The sequence below is a fragment of the Piliocolobus tephrosceles genome, chromosome 1, assembly GCF_002776525.5.
Source record: "Piliocolobus tephrosceles isolate RC106 chromosome 1, ASM277652v3, whole genome shotgun sequence".
Taxonomy (NCBI): domain Eukaryota; kingdom Metazoa; phylum Chordata; class Mammalia; order Primates; family Cercopithecidae; genus Piliocolobus; species Piliocolobus tephrosceles.
Genome location: NC_045434.1, coordinates 209,096,964 through 209,113,808, shown reverse-complemented (window position 1 = coordinate 209,113,808; position 16,845 = coordinate 209,096,964). Strand labels below are relative to the sequence as shown.

The 16,845-nt window shown below is 45.6% G+C and overlaps 1 protein-coding gene across 1 annotated transcript; it reads left to right on the top strand.

Annotated features, from left to right (window-relative positions):
* Window positions 1-636: 636 nt before the first annotated feature.
* AADACL3 (arylacetamide deacetylase like 3) lies at window positions 637-10,627 on the top strand. Its single transcript, XM_023191943.1, has 4 exons — window positions 637-832; window positions 3,841-4,057; window positions 5,551-5,614; window positions 9,853-10,627. The coding sequence occupies exons 1-4, from the start codon at window positions 665-667 to the stop codon at window positions 10,625-10,627; spliced, it is 1,224 nt and encodes a 407-aa protein (XP_023047711.1). The 5' UTR covers window positions 637-664.
* The last annotated feature ends 6,218 nt before the right edge of the window (window positions 10,628-16,845 follow it).

Here is a 16,845-nt window from a genome sequence, read left to right as displayed (position 1 = left end):
GATGAGGAAGGTGGGGGATGGGGAAGGTGGCGGGATGGGGAAGGTGGGGGATGGGGAAGGGCGGGGGATGGGGAAGGTGGATGTAGTCATGCTGGCGGGAGTTAATTTAAATAAGATCGCCAGGGATGCCCTCACTGAGAAGGCAACATTTGAGCAGAGACCAGCAAGAGGGGAGGCATGGAGCCTGGCCAAGGTCTAGGGGAAGAATGGCATATAGAGAATGGCTCGCTGTACAACAGCTCTGGGACCTCCTCCACAGGCTGATGGATGGATGATAAGCTGGAGTTGAATCAGGGAGTGAGGGGATGAGGTCCAAGGACCGGTGGGAGGAATTGTGTTTGTGATGTCCATTGTGACTTGGTGGCTTACCCAAGACTGTTTCTAATTAGCAGTGCCAGATTGTAAGCTGAGACTCTAGAACTTTCTTTTCTGGCTGGATCAGGCTGGATGGGCCACTTTCTCCTCTGCATGGGCCCTGTCCTAGAACCACATCCTCACCTGAGTCTGTGACTCACCTGGGCTGGGTCAGTGTTTGTGGGACGGAGGGAGGTGGGGAAGGGCAGGTGTGACTTATAAATGGAAGAGATCTGTGGCTCTGAAACATGTCCTAAATGGTTTACACTGCACACAGCTTCCTCTCAGCCCTCTCCGAGCTGGAAGCAGCATGTGGGTCCTGGCCCTGATCTTCCTCGCAGCAGCCTGTGTGTTCTCACTAGGGGTCACTCTGTGGGTCATTTGCAGCCAGTTTTTCACTGTGCACATCCCGGCAGCGGTTGGCCACCCTGTGAAACTGAGAGTCCTTCATTGCATCGTCCAGCTGCTGGTGACATGGGTGAGTTTTGTGTTTTATGTGTCCCCTCCAGCTGAGCATTAAGGAAGGGAACAGGAAAAATCACACACCAGAAGCTTGGGGCCCGCAGTGACAGGGGATCGCACCTTCTGAAACCTGCATAATCTCTATTAGGTGGTCTCAGCCTCTTTGGTTGTTTCTGAAGCTGGCCCCGGCTAATATCCACAAAATTCGAAGAATGATCTGCTTTCTCAGTTAACAGAAGGAGAAAACCAGTCTGATTCTATCCACCTGTGTGTCTCCCATCTGACTTTCTTTTTTGTTGTTGGTTTGTTTTATTTTTTAAAATTGAGGTAAAACATGCATATAAAATTTACCACCTTTCCCATTTTTAAGTGTACAGTTCATGTGTCCATAAATGCATCCATATTATTCACAGCACTCACCACTCTCCGAAGTTGTGAAGATATGAATGAATTTTCCTGAGTATCTGGGCCCCCATTGCTATCTGTCTGCTAGCTAGAGTCAACAAGCCACAAAGTAAACAGGTAGCAGATGAGTAAATTAGTGTCAGTGAGCAAAACTACAGAATATGACTTAAAAAATATGTTGTTGCTTTTGAGAGCTAGAAAGCTGCCTAGGTAATATCTGGTGTAATTTGTTCAAATACCTGTAAATGGAACTGTGTAGGTTTTGCCAGTATGGATTTCTTGTACTTTGACAGAAATTGAATACACAAAATATTTTTTGTAAGTTTCTTACATAACGAAAAGCAATTGCCAGCGCCTCTTCTCAAGAGACACCCTAGGTGTTTCTTCTATGTTATTCAAAATAACTTGTATGCTATTCAAAAGAATGTAGCTATTATCTAAAAGAGAAGATCCCAGGAACTCAAGTCTTCTGATCGCCAGAGTCAGCTTTTATAAGATGCAGTGATTAGGTCCTAGGTTTTCCTGCCCTTGACTCTCAGATTCTGTAGTCCAGGCTCCCAAACACAGTGACTCGATTTCCTCCTTTACAAAGTAGGGAAAATTGCCCCTGCTTCACAGCATTTTGTGGGGACTCCATGAATAACCCTCTCCAGAGGGCTTATTATAACGCCTGGCGCAGAGGGAGCCCTCTCTAAATAGTAGCCATTGTTACTCTTTCTTGATTCATTTACTTTTTATGCAAAGATGTGTCATGCAACTACTGTGTGTCCTGCTCCAGTTCTGGGCCCTAGGGCCAATGACAGGTGAGAGAGATAAAGTTCCCACAGGTCTGCCTTGAGGGAGTTTGTAGGGTCCAGGTAGTAGGGGGGCGGGGAAGTGGTCCATAAAGGACCAAACCCACAAGTGAACAAGCTACAGATAAACAGCTTCCCAAAGTGGAGAATACAAAGAGGACAGCAAAACCCATCAGGGGAGTCGAGCAGGGCTTCTCTCCTTGGGCTCCTTGAGCCTCTGGGGTCACAGAACACAAGGGGGTCATGGATTTGGATGGGGTCAAAATTACCCCATTTTCACAACTAACTTCCAATTGAAATTCTTTCTATGAGGAATGAAGGCAACAAACCACAGCCCTGAAAGCCAGACCTCGACTTTGTCACCAAAGAGGAATCAGACATATTTGCATAGCCTATTAGACATTGTGAAAACTCATGTATTCTCATTTCTTTGAAACTAGGGTAGTGTCAGGCAGCAGTTAGATCTTATTACTCTATGTGCTAGTAAGGAAGCACCTATGTTATTATGTCATACATTTTAATATTTTGATAAGTATATTTAGATAAAACTGCTTTTCTTTAAAATCCCATGTATTTATTTTATGTATTTAAAAATGTTCTGGGCTGAGTGTAGTGGCTCACACCTGTAATCCCAGCACTTTGGGAGGCTGAGGTGGGAGGCTCGTTTGAGTCCAGGAGTTTGAGACCAGCCTGGGTGACATAGCGAGGCCTCTGTCTTGCCAGAAAAAAAAAAAAGCTCTCAAATGAGGCCTGCAGTCTTTTACCTGTGGCCAAAATTGCTGTGGCACAGACAAGGATTAGGAAACGCTGGAAAGGATACCCAGAGGGAGACCCCTCTTTATTTACGTGTTTTAAACTTTTTTTTTGAGCTGGAGTTTCACTCTCATTGCCCAGGCTGGAGTGCAATGGCATGATCTTAGCTTATTGCAACCTCTTCCTCTCGGGTTCAAGAGATTCTTCTACCTCAGCCTCCCAAATAGCTGGGAATACAGGAGCCCACCACCACACCCGGCTGATTTTTGTATTTTTAGTAGAGACGGGGTTTCACCATGTTGGCCAGGCTGGCCTTGAACTCTTGACCTCAAGTGATCCACCAGCCTTGGCCTCCCAAAGTGCTGGGATTACAGGCATCAGCCACTGTGCCTGGCTGTATTTTCAACTCTTTATGAAACCTTGACATATACCAAAGGGGAACAGGGTGCCCACTCTCCAATGTCACCATCACTGACTCCTGGCCCATCTCCCTTCTTTGTGTCCCTAAATGTCCCTAACTTTTCCCTTATTTTCATTTATTTAAGAAGCCAATCTTGGACATCATATTATTTTATCCTAAAATTGTTCAGTAGGCATTTTCAAAAGATATGAACTCCCCCTTCCTGTTTTTAAAAAATGTACCCACACTATAGTTAGCTACACAGGCTTGGGGTGGCCAGATTGGCTGGGATGGCACAGGAAGGCCTCCCTGGAAACAGAGGTCGCGCCCAGGCTGAGGTGGAGCAGGGCCTCGTGGTGGAGGTGGGTGTTGCAAGTACAGGGGCCATCGGGGGTGCCCAGAAGTCTGGCTTGTAGTGGCTGCAGTGGAAGGTGTCAGGAGACTGGGTTGAGAGGTGCTGGCTGATGCTGTGATCACCTGGGCCTGCATGAGAGTGGATTTTCCTGCAGGTGTCCTGAGGGTACTGAGGGCTTGAGCAGGGCTGTGGTCCAATCTGACTGCAGTTTCCAAAAACTCCTTTCATCACCTGTGGAGGGTAGGTTGTGAAGGCCAGACTCCAGATGGCCTGTGAAGAAACCCATCTCGACAGATTTCTTCTTCTCTCTCCAACAGGGGATGATGTTTGAGAAGCTCAGAATCTGTTCTATGCCCCAATTTATCCGTTTCGTGCACGATCTGCCGCCGCTAAAGTATGACCCCGATGTTGTGGTCACAGATTTCCGCTTTGGGACAATCCCTGTGAAGCTGTATCAGCCCAAGGCATCCACCTGCACCCTGAAGCCCGGCATCGTGTACTACCACGGTGGCGGGGGCGCCATGGGGAGCTTGAGTAAGAACCCTTTTCTCACACCTCCCAAAGGGTGGTGGCACGCCTTAACGTGACTTGAAAGAATGGGCATCTTCCTGGGGCTTAAAGTCTGCTATTATTACCAGGGAACACCAGAGCAGTTCATGGTCTACAGATCATTGAGGGGGCAAAAATATGGAGTATATTGCCCTCTTATGTATCTCTTTATTTACCTAAATGTAATCCTTAAATGTAATAATACTGTAATATAAGGAAGGATACTGTAAGGTAAAGATCCTGAAATATACCCTTACTTGCATTTATATGTGTACATATGTATATACATATAAATATATACATGTATATATCACTACTTTACTTATAATCACCACCTCTATTTAGTTGGAAATAAGGATATTTTAAATGAAAAGAATGAAAACACAGCATTTTGTTTCACATCAGGTGTTGCTAAGACAAATTCTGGTACAGACAAATAGGAAGATTTGAGAAAAATCAAATCTTGTCACTATTGAGACAAGTTTACTATTTTTTTTTTTTTTTTTTTTTTTTTTTGAGACGGAGTATCGCTCTGTCGCCCAGGCTGGAGTGCAGTGGCCGGATCTCAGCTCACTGCAAGCTCTGCCTCCCGGGTTCACACCATTCTCCTGCCTCAGCCTCCGAAGTAGCTGGGACTGCAGGCGCCCGCCACCTCGCCTGGCTAGTTTTTTGCATTTTTAAAGTAGAGATGGGGTTTCACTGTGTTAGCCAGGATGGTCTCGATCTCCTGACCTCGTGATCCGCCTGTCTCGGCCTCCCAAAGTGCTGGGATTACAGGCTTGAGCCACCGCGCCCAGCCAAGTTTACTATCTTAATTATTACTCCCAGGGAATTGGGGGAGGGGAAACATCTTTATATGTTTCCTAATCTGTGGAATGCCAGGGTCCCAGTATGGCAGCCTTTGAGAATATGGGATTTAATGCAATGGTGATGTTGGTTTTGTCTGTATGAGAATGATAGTAACGCCAATATTTATTAAGCAATATGTATTAATGTTATTAATTACACGCAGGCACTGTGAGAATCCTATATGTGGATGATCTCATTCTAACTCCAGCACTCTATGAGTTAGATATTATCATTACCCCGGTTCACAGATGAGGAAATCAAGCCTCAGGAGGTTAAGAGGTGTGCTAGGCACTATGTCATCTCAAACTAGAAGGAGGCAAAGATGAGATTTGAACTCCAGTCTGTCTGAATCCAGAGCTCACACCCTAAACCTCCGCACTCTACAGTCAAACAGCTTTGCAGATATTTTTAATGACTTGTAGGATGGATCGGAGGGTGGGCGTCTTAGAGAAAGTTGTTCAGGCAGTACCATGAAGGAGAATCAGTGAGAAGATTGACCAGAGCTTTGCTGGAGTAGAGGAAAACCTAGTCACCGCTGGCCCAAGGGCTGTGTCTATAAGAAGAAGACAGCAACAATGGCTGGCAAAGGAAGCCTTCCTAGTGAATGTTAAAAACCATTTATTTTCTAGAAACCCACCATGGCATATGCTCTCGTTTGTGCAAGGAGAGTGACTCTGTGGTTCTGGCAGTTGGGTGAGTAAAGGGGAGATTCCAGGGAGCCCGCAGGGAGCAAGGCTCTGATGTGGAGAGATGGGGTAGGAAGAAGAAATGGGGGTGGGGGTTGGGAGCAGATTGGTGCTGGAGGAAGCCCAGAGGCGAGGATGGGCTGGGAGAAGCCAGTGAAGAGAGAAAGAGAAGGCAGCTGGGTATGGTGGCTCACGCCTGTAATCCCAACACTTAGGGAGGCCACGGCGGGTGGAATCCTTGAGCCCAGGAGTTCAGACCAGCCTGGGCAACATAGTGAGATCCCATTTTTACAAAAATTAGCCAGATGTGGTGGTATATGCTTGTAGTCCCAGATACTTGGGAGGCCAAGGTGGAAGAAGAACCTGAGCCTGGGAGGTTGCAGTGAGCCGTGATTGCGCCACTACACTCAGCCTGGGTGACAGAACAAGACCCTGTCTTAAACAAAACAAAACAAGAAAAAGAGAGTGAGAGAAAAATAAGGGGAGGTGAAGACAGATGGAGAGACAGAGAATGGGGAACCCCTTCCTCTGTGCATGTGGGCCTTGGGTTTGTTTAAACAGAGGCGTTTTGTGCGTTTGGAAGCTGGGTAGGAGGTGGTCTTTTTTAAGCGGATCAGGTGCAGAGTTTCACTGTACGAACACCTGGGCGACATAGCTCTTCTCTGAGTAAAACAGCCCAGCACCTCTCTCTGCTAAATGCCTGTGGTACCCTGTACCATCACTCAAACAACCCGAAATGCTGCCACATCCACTTCCAAGTGCTCCCAAAAGGGAGGTCCCTCTGGCAGAGACCCACTGAAGAAAGCGAGAAAAACAAAAAGAAAACCAAACCCATTGTCTCTCCTAATGGATCTCTAACAGTCACTACCCAGCCTGGAGCCTCAAAGAGAGCATGGTGGGCATTGGGTCCCCTGTCCTGCTGCCTGACGCAGCATCACACACGTGGTTCCTCCTGGTTAAGTTTCCCTGTAGTTTCCTGTAAAGGTACACACTCTACAGAAATATCAGTTCTCTGCGTCTCAGTGGGGGTACATATGCCAACTTTCTTATGGCACAGCTACCTGAGGAGAGTAGAAAATGAAGAGATGAAGCCGGGCACAGTGGTTCATGCTTGTAATCCCAGCACTTTGGGAGGCCAAGGCGGGTGGATAACTTGAGGCCAGGAGTTCAAGACCAGCCTGGCCAACATGGTGAAACCTTGTCTCTACTAAAAATACAAAAATTAGCCAGGCGTGGTGGCATGTGCCTGTAGTCCCAGCTACTCAGGAGGCTGAGGCAGGAGAATCACTTGAACCGGGAAGGCAGAGGTTACGGTGAGCTGAGATGGCGCCACTGCACTCTAGCCTGGATGACAGAGTAAGACTCCGTCTCAAAACAAAACAAAACAAAACAAAACAAAACAAAATGAAGAGATGAGATGAGAGAGAGAACTGGATAAACCCTTGACTTTACAATTCTTAGCTCCAGAAGGGTTTCTACCGTGCTACCGTGGGATGTTGCTGGACACATTATCATTTTGGTTGTGCCAAACCAAGAGATTGTCAGTAGAACATGCTAGCAAGTCTCCGCTAGAAAGTTATTTTCTAAATCCAAGGTAGACAGGATTTTGGAGTTAAGGACATTGCTCTCCAGGACTTCCTATTCCCAGGTGGCCTGAAATGGGGGTATGGAATGGAAATAGCATCAGCCATTTGTTAGTCCCGTAGAGTATTTCTTTTTCTTTTCTTTCTTTCTTTCTTTTTTTTTTATTTGTGGCCATCATTGAAAAATAGTGAACTTTCTCACAAAATCTGGATTTCTGGAATCTCTTAGCAATACTACGTAGGCATGGCAGCAATGGTGTTGAGTGTGCAAAGCTTGTTTGGAAGAGTGCTGTATATCTCTGACCTCTGGTGGTACAGTCAGTCCTCAACACTGTTGACAGGTTCTTGGAACTACGACTTGGAGTAAAACCAATTTTACCTATTACAAAACCTAGGCTAATTGATATAAACAGAATTAAGCTCTGATGGTATAATCCTGGTCACAAAACACCAGCAAATGTATTAAATTTTTTAAAAATGTATTTTACTACTTTTATATTTTATCATTTTCTTTAGTAGAGATGAGGGCTTGCCATGTTGCCCAGGCTGGTCTCAAACTTCTGAGGTCAGGCAATCCTTCTTCCTCAGCTTCTCAAAGTGCTGAGATTACAGGTGTGAGCCCCTATGCCTGCTGTAAGCTTCTAAATAAAGACCAAAACCTGCTAATATTAAAAATTGAAATAAACGTGAGCTATACATATATTTTTAAAAGATTGATAAAAACAAAAAGATAATTGTTTACCCAATTCTTGGTGAATCAGTGAGTGATGGTGGTCATTCTGGTGGTAGGTTAAATCTAGGAATAAATGTTTGCAAGCTGAAAATTGTCAAGAGTACCTCTGACCATCTCCCAGTTCAAAACCAAGCTCACAATGTGGCAGGCTCACTGAGAGCTTCTGTACTGCATCATTTATTTTTGTGCAGATGTATGATTATTGTAGACTTTACGCATTTTTTTTTTTTTTTTGAGATGGGCTCTCCCTCTGTCACCCAGGCTGGAGTACAGTGGTGCGATCTCGGCTCACTGCAACCTCCGCCTCCTGGGCTCAAGCAATTTTTGGGCCTCAGCCTCCTGAATAGCTGGGACCACAGATGCACACCACCATACCTGGCTAGTTTTTTGTATTTTTGGTAGAGGCAGGGTTTCACCATGTTGCCCAGGCTAGTTTTGAACTCCTGAGCTCAGGCGATCCATCTGCCTTGGCCTTCCAAATTGCTGGGATTACAGGCGTGAGCCACTGTGCTTGGCTGACTTCATAAATTTTTTTTTTTTTTTTTTTTTCTGAGACAGAGTTTCACTCTTGTTGCCTGGGTTGGAGTGCAACGGTGCGATCTCAGCTCACCACAACCTCTACCTCCCCGGTTCAAGGGATTCTTCTGCCTCAGCCTTCCTGAGTAGCTGGGATTACAGGCATGTGCCACCATGCCCAGTTAATTTTGTATTTTTAGTAGAGACAGGGTTTCTCCATGTTGGTTAGGCTGGTCTTGAACTCCTGACCTCAGGTGATCCACCTGCCTCGGCCTCCCAAAGTGTTGGGATTACAGGCGTGAACCACCGCACCTGGCTGGCTTTATGCATTTTCATTTTGCAATAATGTATATTCCTTCATCTATTCGGTTTCCAACTCACTTATTCTAATTCAGGGTCATGGGGGGCTGGATCCTATCCCTGCAGCTCAGGGAACAAGGCAGGAACCAGCCCTGGACAGGACACCCTCCTATCGCAGGGCACACTCACACCTACATCCACATTCACTTGGACCGGGACAATTTAGACATGCTCATGAATGTAACGTACACATCGTTGGGATGTGGGAGGAAACTGGAAGACCGGGAGAAAACCCACACAGATGTGAGGAGAATGTGTAGACTCCACACAAACAGTAGTAGCCTAGGCTGGAGTCATTTTTCTTTCTTTCATCAATATAATGAAACAATGTTGAACGAAATGACATTATTTGAGGGCTGCTTTTTTTTTTTCTTCTTTGAGACAGAATCTCACTCTGTCGCTCAGGCTAGAGTGCAGTGGCATGATCATAGCTCACTGTAGCCTCAACCTCCCAGGCCCAAGCAATCCACTTGCCTTAGCCTCCTGAGTAGCTGGGACTACAGGCATCCACCACCACGGCCAGCTAATTGTTTGTATTCTTTGTAGAGATGGGGTCTCACCATGTTGCCCAGGCTGGCCTTGAACTCTTGGACTCAAGGAATTGGCCCACCTCGGCCTCCTAAAATGCTGAAATTAAAGGCATGAGCCACTGGCCTGGCTGACCTGCTGTATTTAAGTCTATAAGATCCCCCCTAACAAAATCTGTAGGTATGGCATGATTAATTAAAAACCCAAGCAGGCCTTGAAGTTGCTCGTACAAGAATCATAAAACAGGAAGCAGGAGCAGGTGAGTCAGGGAAGCAACATGAGGTAGGTTCAGGAAGATGGGGCTAGTGTGGGTGATATTCACACTGTTAGCCAATTGGTGGATGTCTCGTGACACAGGTCCCCCATTAGGGCATTGAGACAGTAGGAATGGCACCTGCCTAGGTATGCTGCTCAAGTTTCAGAAAGGGAAGTGAATGAACTAATTTGGGCTAAACGATGCTAGACGCTGATATTTTTGGATCTGCTGGGGCATTGTGTATCAACTGTTTCTTGATTCCTTTTTAGTTACCGCCAGTTACCTAAGCATAAGTTTCCAGTGCCAATAAGAGACTGCTTGGTGGCCACCATCCACTTCCTGAAGTCCCTGGATGCATACGGAGTGGATCCAGCCCGGGTTGTGGTCTGTGGTGACAGTTTGGGAGGGGGAATAGCCACGGTGGTTTGTCAAAAACTTGTGGACAGGCCAGATCTGCCCCGGATCCGAGCTCAGATCCTGATCTACGCCAGTCTCCAAGCCCTGGATTTACAAACCCCTTCCTTTCAACAGAATAAAAACATCCCCCTGCTCAACTGGAGTTTAGGCTGCTACTGTTTTTCTCAATATCTGGATTTCAGTTCCTCCTGGCAAGAGGTCATCATGAAAGGCGCCCATTTGCCTGCCAAAGTCTGGGAAAAGTACAGAAAGTGGTTGGGCCCAGAAAACATCCCCGAGAGATTTAAGAAGAGGGGCTACCGACCGATGCCCCCTAAGCCTGTAAATGAAGCTGCTTACTTGGAAGTAAGTGTTGTCCTGGATGTGATGTGCTCGCCTCTGATTGCAGAAGATGATGTAGTGTCTCAGCTCCCGGAAACTTGCATCGTGAGCTGTGAGTATGATGCTCTCCGGGACCATTCGCTGTTGTACAAGAAGAGGCTGGAAGACCTGGGAGTGCCCGTGACCTGGTGCCATATGAAGGATGGTTTCCATGGAGTGCTCAGCACCATTGACATGAGCTTCTTTCACTTTCCGTGCTCCACGAGAATTCTGAATGCGTTAGTCCATTTCATAAAGGGGCTGTGACCATCTTTCTTCTCTGCTAGTACTGCGGTGTGGATTCCACTGGCATCCAGCCTCCCACAGGGCTCTCTGTTGCTGATTTAGGTGGTTCATAGTGGGGCCAGGGAAGGGGTGGAGGTTGCTGTCACCTTTCTAGTCCAGGTTTTAGAACCACACAATGCATGCTCCTGATGTCCAGAGCACGTGGTAGAAAAGACAGGTTTGGGGGTGGGAGTGGGGGTCTCTGTCTCTGTTCTCTGTTGGGAAAATCTAGGCTGACAATCTTCAGTGGCCATTTGTGGGAGTGAATCAGCAGGTTCACTGCCCTATGGGGCAGTTCAGGCTCTCCAGATTGATCCAGACTGTGTGTGACTTGTGTCCACTTGGCTGGACTTTGAAATAGCACAAGGGCATCACGCACAACCTCACGGGGCTTTCCCAATGTGGCTCAGAGGCAGGAGCTCTGATGCTCTCGGCTGCTGTGAGGTAGTGGTGGTGGTGGAGAAACTGGCTTCACTCACCTTCTCTTCTGTGAACAGTAGTGACTTTTCCTGCTGTTTCTCAGCCTCTGGGATCAGAGTCTTGACTGCCTGGGCTGGAAACGTTAAGATAGAGCTGGGCGCGGTGGCTCAAGCCTGTAATCCCAGCACTTTGGGAGGCTGAGATGGGCGGATCACGAGGTCAGGAGATCGAGACCATCCTGGCTAACACGGTGAAACCCCGTCTCTACTAAAAATACAAAAAACTAGCTGGGCGAGGTGGCGGGCGCCTGTAGTCCCAGCTACTCCGGAGGCTGAGCCAGGAGAATGGCGTAAACCCGGGAGGCGGAGCTTGCAGTGAGCTGAGATCCGGCCACTGCACTCCAGCCCGGGCGACAGAGCAAGACTCCATCTCAAAAAAAAAAAAAAAATGGATAGAGCTTCCACAGTTGTTGGCATCGAGTGGTGGATGAAGACAGCCTGCAGCTGCCCGACTTGGGGAGCTCTGGAGCTCCTGGAATCAAAGCCTGGCTTCCAACCAGAAGCCCCAAAACAATGTTCTAAGAGTTTGAGGAGAGAAGTTGGGAGGGAAGTGGGGTCCTGAGTTAGAGAACCATGAAGGCTGAGTCTAACTAGATAACCCTGTCCACAGTGCAAAGTCAAGACAGCCAAAGGGACAGAAGATGTATTCGTGAGAACTATTTCTTTTTTAAGACATGGAACCAACTCAAATTGGCCTCCATTAGAAAGAGAATAGATTGGCTTAGGTAGCGATGCATGCTAGGCATACATTAGGCAAGGTTTGATCCAGGAACTCACACAGTGCCATCAGCTGTCCTGTCTTCTCCGCTCTGCTCTTCTCTCCTCTGTGTTAATGCCACTTTCACCTCTCCATGTGGTGGCACTGATCAGCTTGATGCTTACCTTCTCCCAGGGTCAAGTTTATTATCATGGACTTGCCTCATTCTCAGCAGTCCCAGAAAAAAAACTCATTGCAACTTAATGGCTTTGTTGGCTCTCCGAGCAATGTGTCCAGTTGCCACAGCCAAGGGAATGGAATGATCTAACTGACCATTCCCAAGTCCTATGCCATCTTGAGAGTGGAGGGTGGAGTCAATTCACCTTGGTGCTTGGACTAAACATGGGGTGGTAAGTGACAACTTCCCTAATTGAAGGGCAAATGATTGTTGGGTGGACTCCAACACTTATTCTACTACAGAAGCTAAATTGAACCCTCAGGCAGGATATGTAAAAGTGGCAGGAGGTATCAAGGACCACTGGGCAAGTTGGCCAACGGTTCCTTAGGAATGAAAATTCATTTGAAAGGAATGGTCAGGCTTCTGTGCTGGCCCCACCTGGTCTTCTGGAGGCTCTGGTCTTGGTTAGTTAGTGGTCTTTACAGGTCAAGGTCAAGGCCATTGCACAAAAAACCCTGTGCATGCCCTTAACTTGCTTTCAGTTGAATATTTGGGTTGAACTGTGAGACAGAGAGGAATCCTGTTGGGTGACTCCTTGCTCTATTCACAGTTGACCAGCAGGTGGTTTGTTGGAGAAACAGTAACCATCCCCTGAAAACACACACTGTGGTAGCCACTCAACTGTTGAAGAGCACTGGAGTCCAAGGGGTGAGGCTGCCTCTGAGACAGGCCTCTGAGTTGAGGCTGGGAGAGGCTCCCTCCCTGGAGTGTTGCTTTTCTTGTTTCACCCCTGCCTCTGGAGATGGGTGGAGGAACATGAGCTGACCTTCTGGGAAGTTAGGTTGGCGAGGAGTTGCTGAGGCGCTGCCAGGCCGTACCCAGTAGAGAGGAATGTATAACATTTTAAAAGGCTGAGAGCACCCCTGGTTGGGCTCATGCCCATGGCAGCTTCCTTCTGCAGATCATGGGAGAAATCAAGCACTTTCACCCAACGGCTAGATGATTGATTTTGGGACGAAATTCTCCACTCCTCTCCTTTACCACATCACCACTATCCTTCCTGCAATCCATCCACGAGACTCACTGAGTGGAAAAGGGATAGGAATGAATGTTCACCCAGGGCCAGCTACGTGCTAGGCACTGTACTGGACCATTTAAATTTGCCACCTCTTATGTTCCTCACATTAATCTTACAGAGTAGGTACAGGCATACCTATGGATATTGCAGATTCAGTCCCAGACCACAGCAATAAAGCAAGTCACATGAATTTTTTCTTTCCTTAGTGTATATAAAAGTTACATTTCCACTATATTAGTTTATTAAGTGTGCAATAGTGTTATGTATTTAAAAAGCATGTACATACCTTAATTTAAAATACCTTGTTGCTTAAAAATGCTAGCAATCGTCTGAGCGTTCAGTGATTGCAGTAGCCTAGGCTACTACCGTCTATATGGTTTGCACATACTGCCCACGTCTGCGTGGGTTTTCTCTGAGTCCTCCAGATTTCTCCCAAATTCCAAAGATATGTATATTACATTCATGGGAATGTCTAAATTGTCATAATCTTTTTGCTGGTTGATGGTCTTGCCTTCATGTTGATGCTGCAGGTGGTGGTTGCTGAAGGTGGGGGTGGCTGTGGCAATTTCTTAAAATAAGACAACAGTGGATTTGCCACATCAGTGGACTCTTCCTTTCATGAAAGATTTCTCTGTAGCAAGTGATGCTGTTCTATAGCAGTTTACTTACAGTAGAATTTCTTTCAAAACTGGAGTCGGTCCTCTCAAACCCCTATGCTACTTTATCAACTAAGTTTATGTAATATTCTAAATCTTTTGTTGTCATTTCAACAGTGCTCATAGCATTTTCACTGAGAGTAGATTCCATCTCAAGAAATCACGATTTTTGCTTATCCATAGGAAGCAACTCCTCATCTGCCCAAGTCTGTTCCTGAGATGGCAGCAATTCAGTCATATTTTCCGGCTCCACTCCTAATTCTAGTTCTCTTGCTATTTCCACCACATCTGCAGTTAACATCTTCCACTGAAGTCATGAACCCCTCAAAGTCATCCATGAGGGTTGGAATCAACTTATTCCAAACTGTTAATGATGATATTTTGACCACCTCCCATAAATCATGAATGTTCCTCATGGCTTCTGGAATCACGAATTCTTTTCAGAAGGTTTCCAATTTACTTTGCTGAGGTCCATAAGAGGACTCACTGCCTATGATAACTATAGCCTTACAAATTTTATTTCTTAAATAATTAGACTTGTAAGTCAGAATACTCCTTGATCCATAGGCTGCAAAATGGATGTTGTGTCAGCAGGCATGAACAAAATATTAACCTTGTACATCTCCATCAGAATTCTTGGGTTATCAGGTGTCTTGTAAATAAGCAGTAATATTTTCAAAGAAATCTTTTATTCTGAGCAATAGGTCTCAACAGTGGGCTTAAAATATCTAGTAAACCACGCTGTAAACAGATGTGCTGGCATCCAGGCTTGTTTGTTCCATTTATAGAGCACAGGGAGGATAGATTTAGCATAACTTTTCAGGACCCTAGGACTCTTGGAATGGAAATGAGCATTGGCTTCAACTTAAAGTCACCAGCTGCATTAGCTCCTAACAAGAGAGTCAGCCTGTCCTTTGAAGCTTTGAAGGCAGGCATTGACTTCTCCTTTCTAGCTATGAAAGCCCTAGATGGCATCTTCTTCCCATAGAAGGCTGTTTCGTCTACAATGAAAATCTGTTGTTTCATGTAATCACCATCATCAATCATCTTAGCTGAGTCTCCTGGATAACTTGCTGCAGCTTCCCCATCTTGCACTTGCTGCTTCACCTTGCACTTTTGTGATTATGTTATGGAGACAACTTCTTTCCTTCAACCTCATGAACCAATACCTGCTAGCTTCCTCACTTACCCCTCAGCCTTTATGGAATGAAAAAGTTAGGCTCTTCCTCCAGATTAGGCTTTGATTTACAGGAATGCTGTGGTTGGTTTGATCTCCTATTCAGATTATTACATTTTTCTGCATGTCAGCAATAAGGCTGTTTTGCTTTCTTATCTATTGTGTTTCTCTGGAGTAGCACTTTTAATTTCCTTCAAGAACATTTCCTTTGCATTCACAAGTTGGTTAACTGGTATAAGAGATAGAGCTTTTGGCCTGTCTCAGCTTTCAACATGTCTTCCTCACTAAGTTTAATCATTTCTAGCTTTTGATTTCAAGTGAGAGATGTGTGACTCTTTCTTTCACCTGAACACTTAGAGTTCCTTGTAGGGTTATTCATTAGCCAAATTTCAATATTGTTGTGTCTCAGGGAATAGGGAGGCCCTAAGAGAGGGAGAGAGATGGGAGGGTATCGGTCAGTGGAGCAGTCAGAACACACAATATTTATTAAGTTCACTGTCTTATACGGGTGTGGTTCGTGGCACCAAAACAATTACAGTAGTAACATCAAAGATGACTGATCACAAGCCAGGCATGGTGGTGCACGTCATGGCCCCAGCCACTCAGGAGGCTGAGGTGGGAGGATTGCTTGAACCCAGGGATTCGAATACAGCCTGTGCAACATAGTGAGACCCCGTCTCTAAAATTTTTTTTTTAATTTAAGAAAGGAAACAAGGCTGGGCACAGTGATTCACTCCTATAATCCCTCCTAACGCTATCCCTCCCCTTGCCCCCCACCCCCTGACAGACCCTGGTGTGTGATGTTCCTTTCTCTGTGTCCATGTGTTCTCGTTGTTCAACTCCCACTTGTGAGTGGGAAATGCGATGTTTGGTTTTCTGTTCCTGTGTTAGTTTGCTGAGAATGATGGTTTCCAGCTTCATCCATGTCCCTGCAAAGGACCTGAACTTATCCTTTTTTATGGTTGCCTACTATTCTACAGTGCATATGTGCCACATTTTCTTTATCCAGTCTATCATTAATGGGCATCTGGATTGGTTCCAAGTCTTTGCTATTGTGATTAGTGCTGCAATAAACATATATGTGCATGTGTCTTTATAGTAGAAAGATTTATAATCCTTTGGCTATATGCCCAGTAATGGGATTGCTGGATCAAATGGCATTTCTGATTCTGGATTCTTGAGGAATTGCCACACTGTCTTCCACAATGGTTGAACTAATTTACACTCCCACCAACAGTTTCAAAGTGTTCCTATTTCTCCATATCCTCTCCAGCATCTGTTGTTACCTGACTTTTTAATAATCGCCATTCTAACCAGCACGAGATGGTATCTCATTGTAGTTTTGATTTGCATTTCTCTAATGACCAGTGATGGTGACCTTTTTTTTCATATGTTTGTTGGCTGCATAATGTTTTCTTTTGAGAAGTGTCTGTTCATATCCTTCACCCACTTTTTGATGGGGTTGTTTGCTTTTTTTCTTGTAAATTTGTTTAAGTTCCTTGTAGACTGTGGATATTAGACCTTTGTCAGATGGATAGATTGCAACATTTTCTCCCATTCTGTAGGTTGCCTGTTCACTCTGATGATAGTTTCTTTTGCTGAGCAGAAGCTCTTTAGTTTAATTAGATCCCATTTGTCAATTTTGGCTTTTGTTGCAATTGCTTTTGTTGTTTTAGTCATGAAGTCTTCGCCCATGCCTATGTCCTGAATTGTATTGCCTAGGTTTTCTTCTAGAGTTTTTATGCTTTTAGGTCTTATGTTTAAGTCTTTAATTCATCTTCAGTTAATTTTTGTATAAGGTGTAAGCAAGGGGTCCAGTTTCAGTTTTCTGCTGCTAGCCAGTTTTCCCAACACCATTGATTAAATAGGGAATCCTTTCCCCATTGCTTGTGTTTGTCAGGTTTGTCAAAGATCAGATGGTTGTAGATGTGTAGT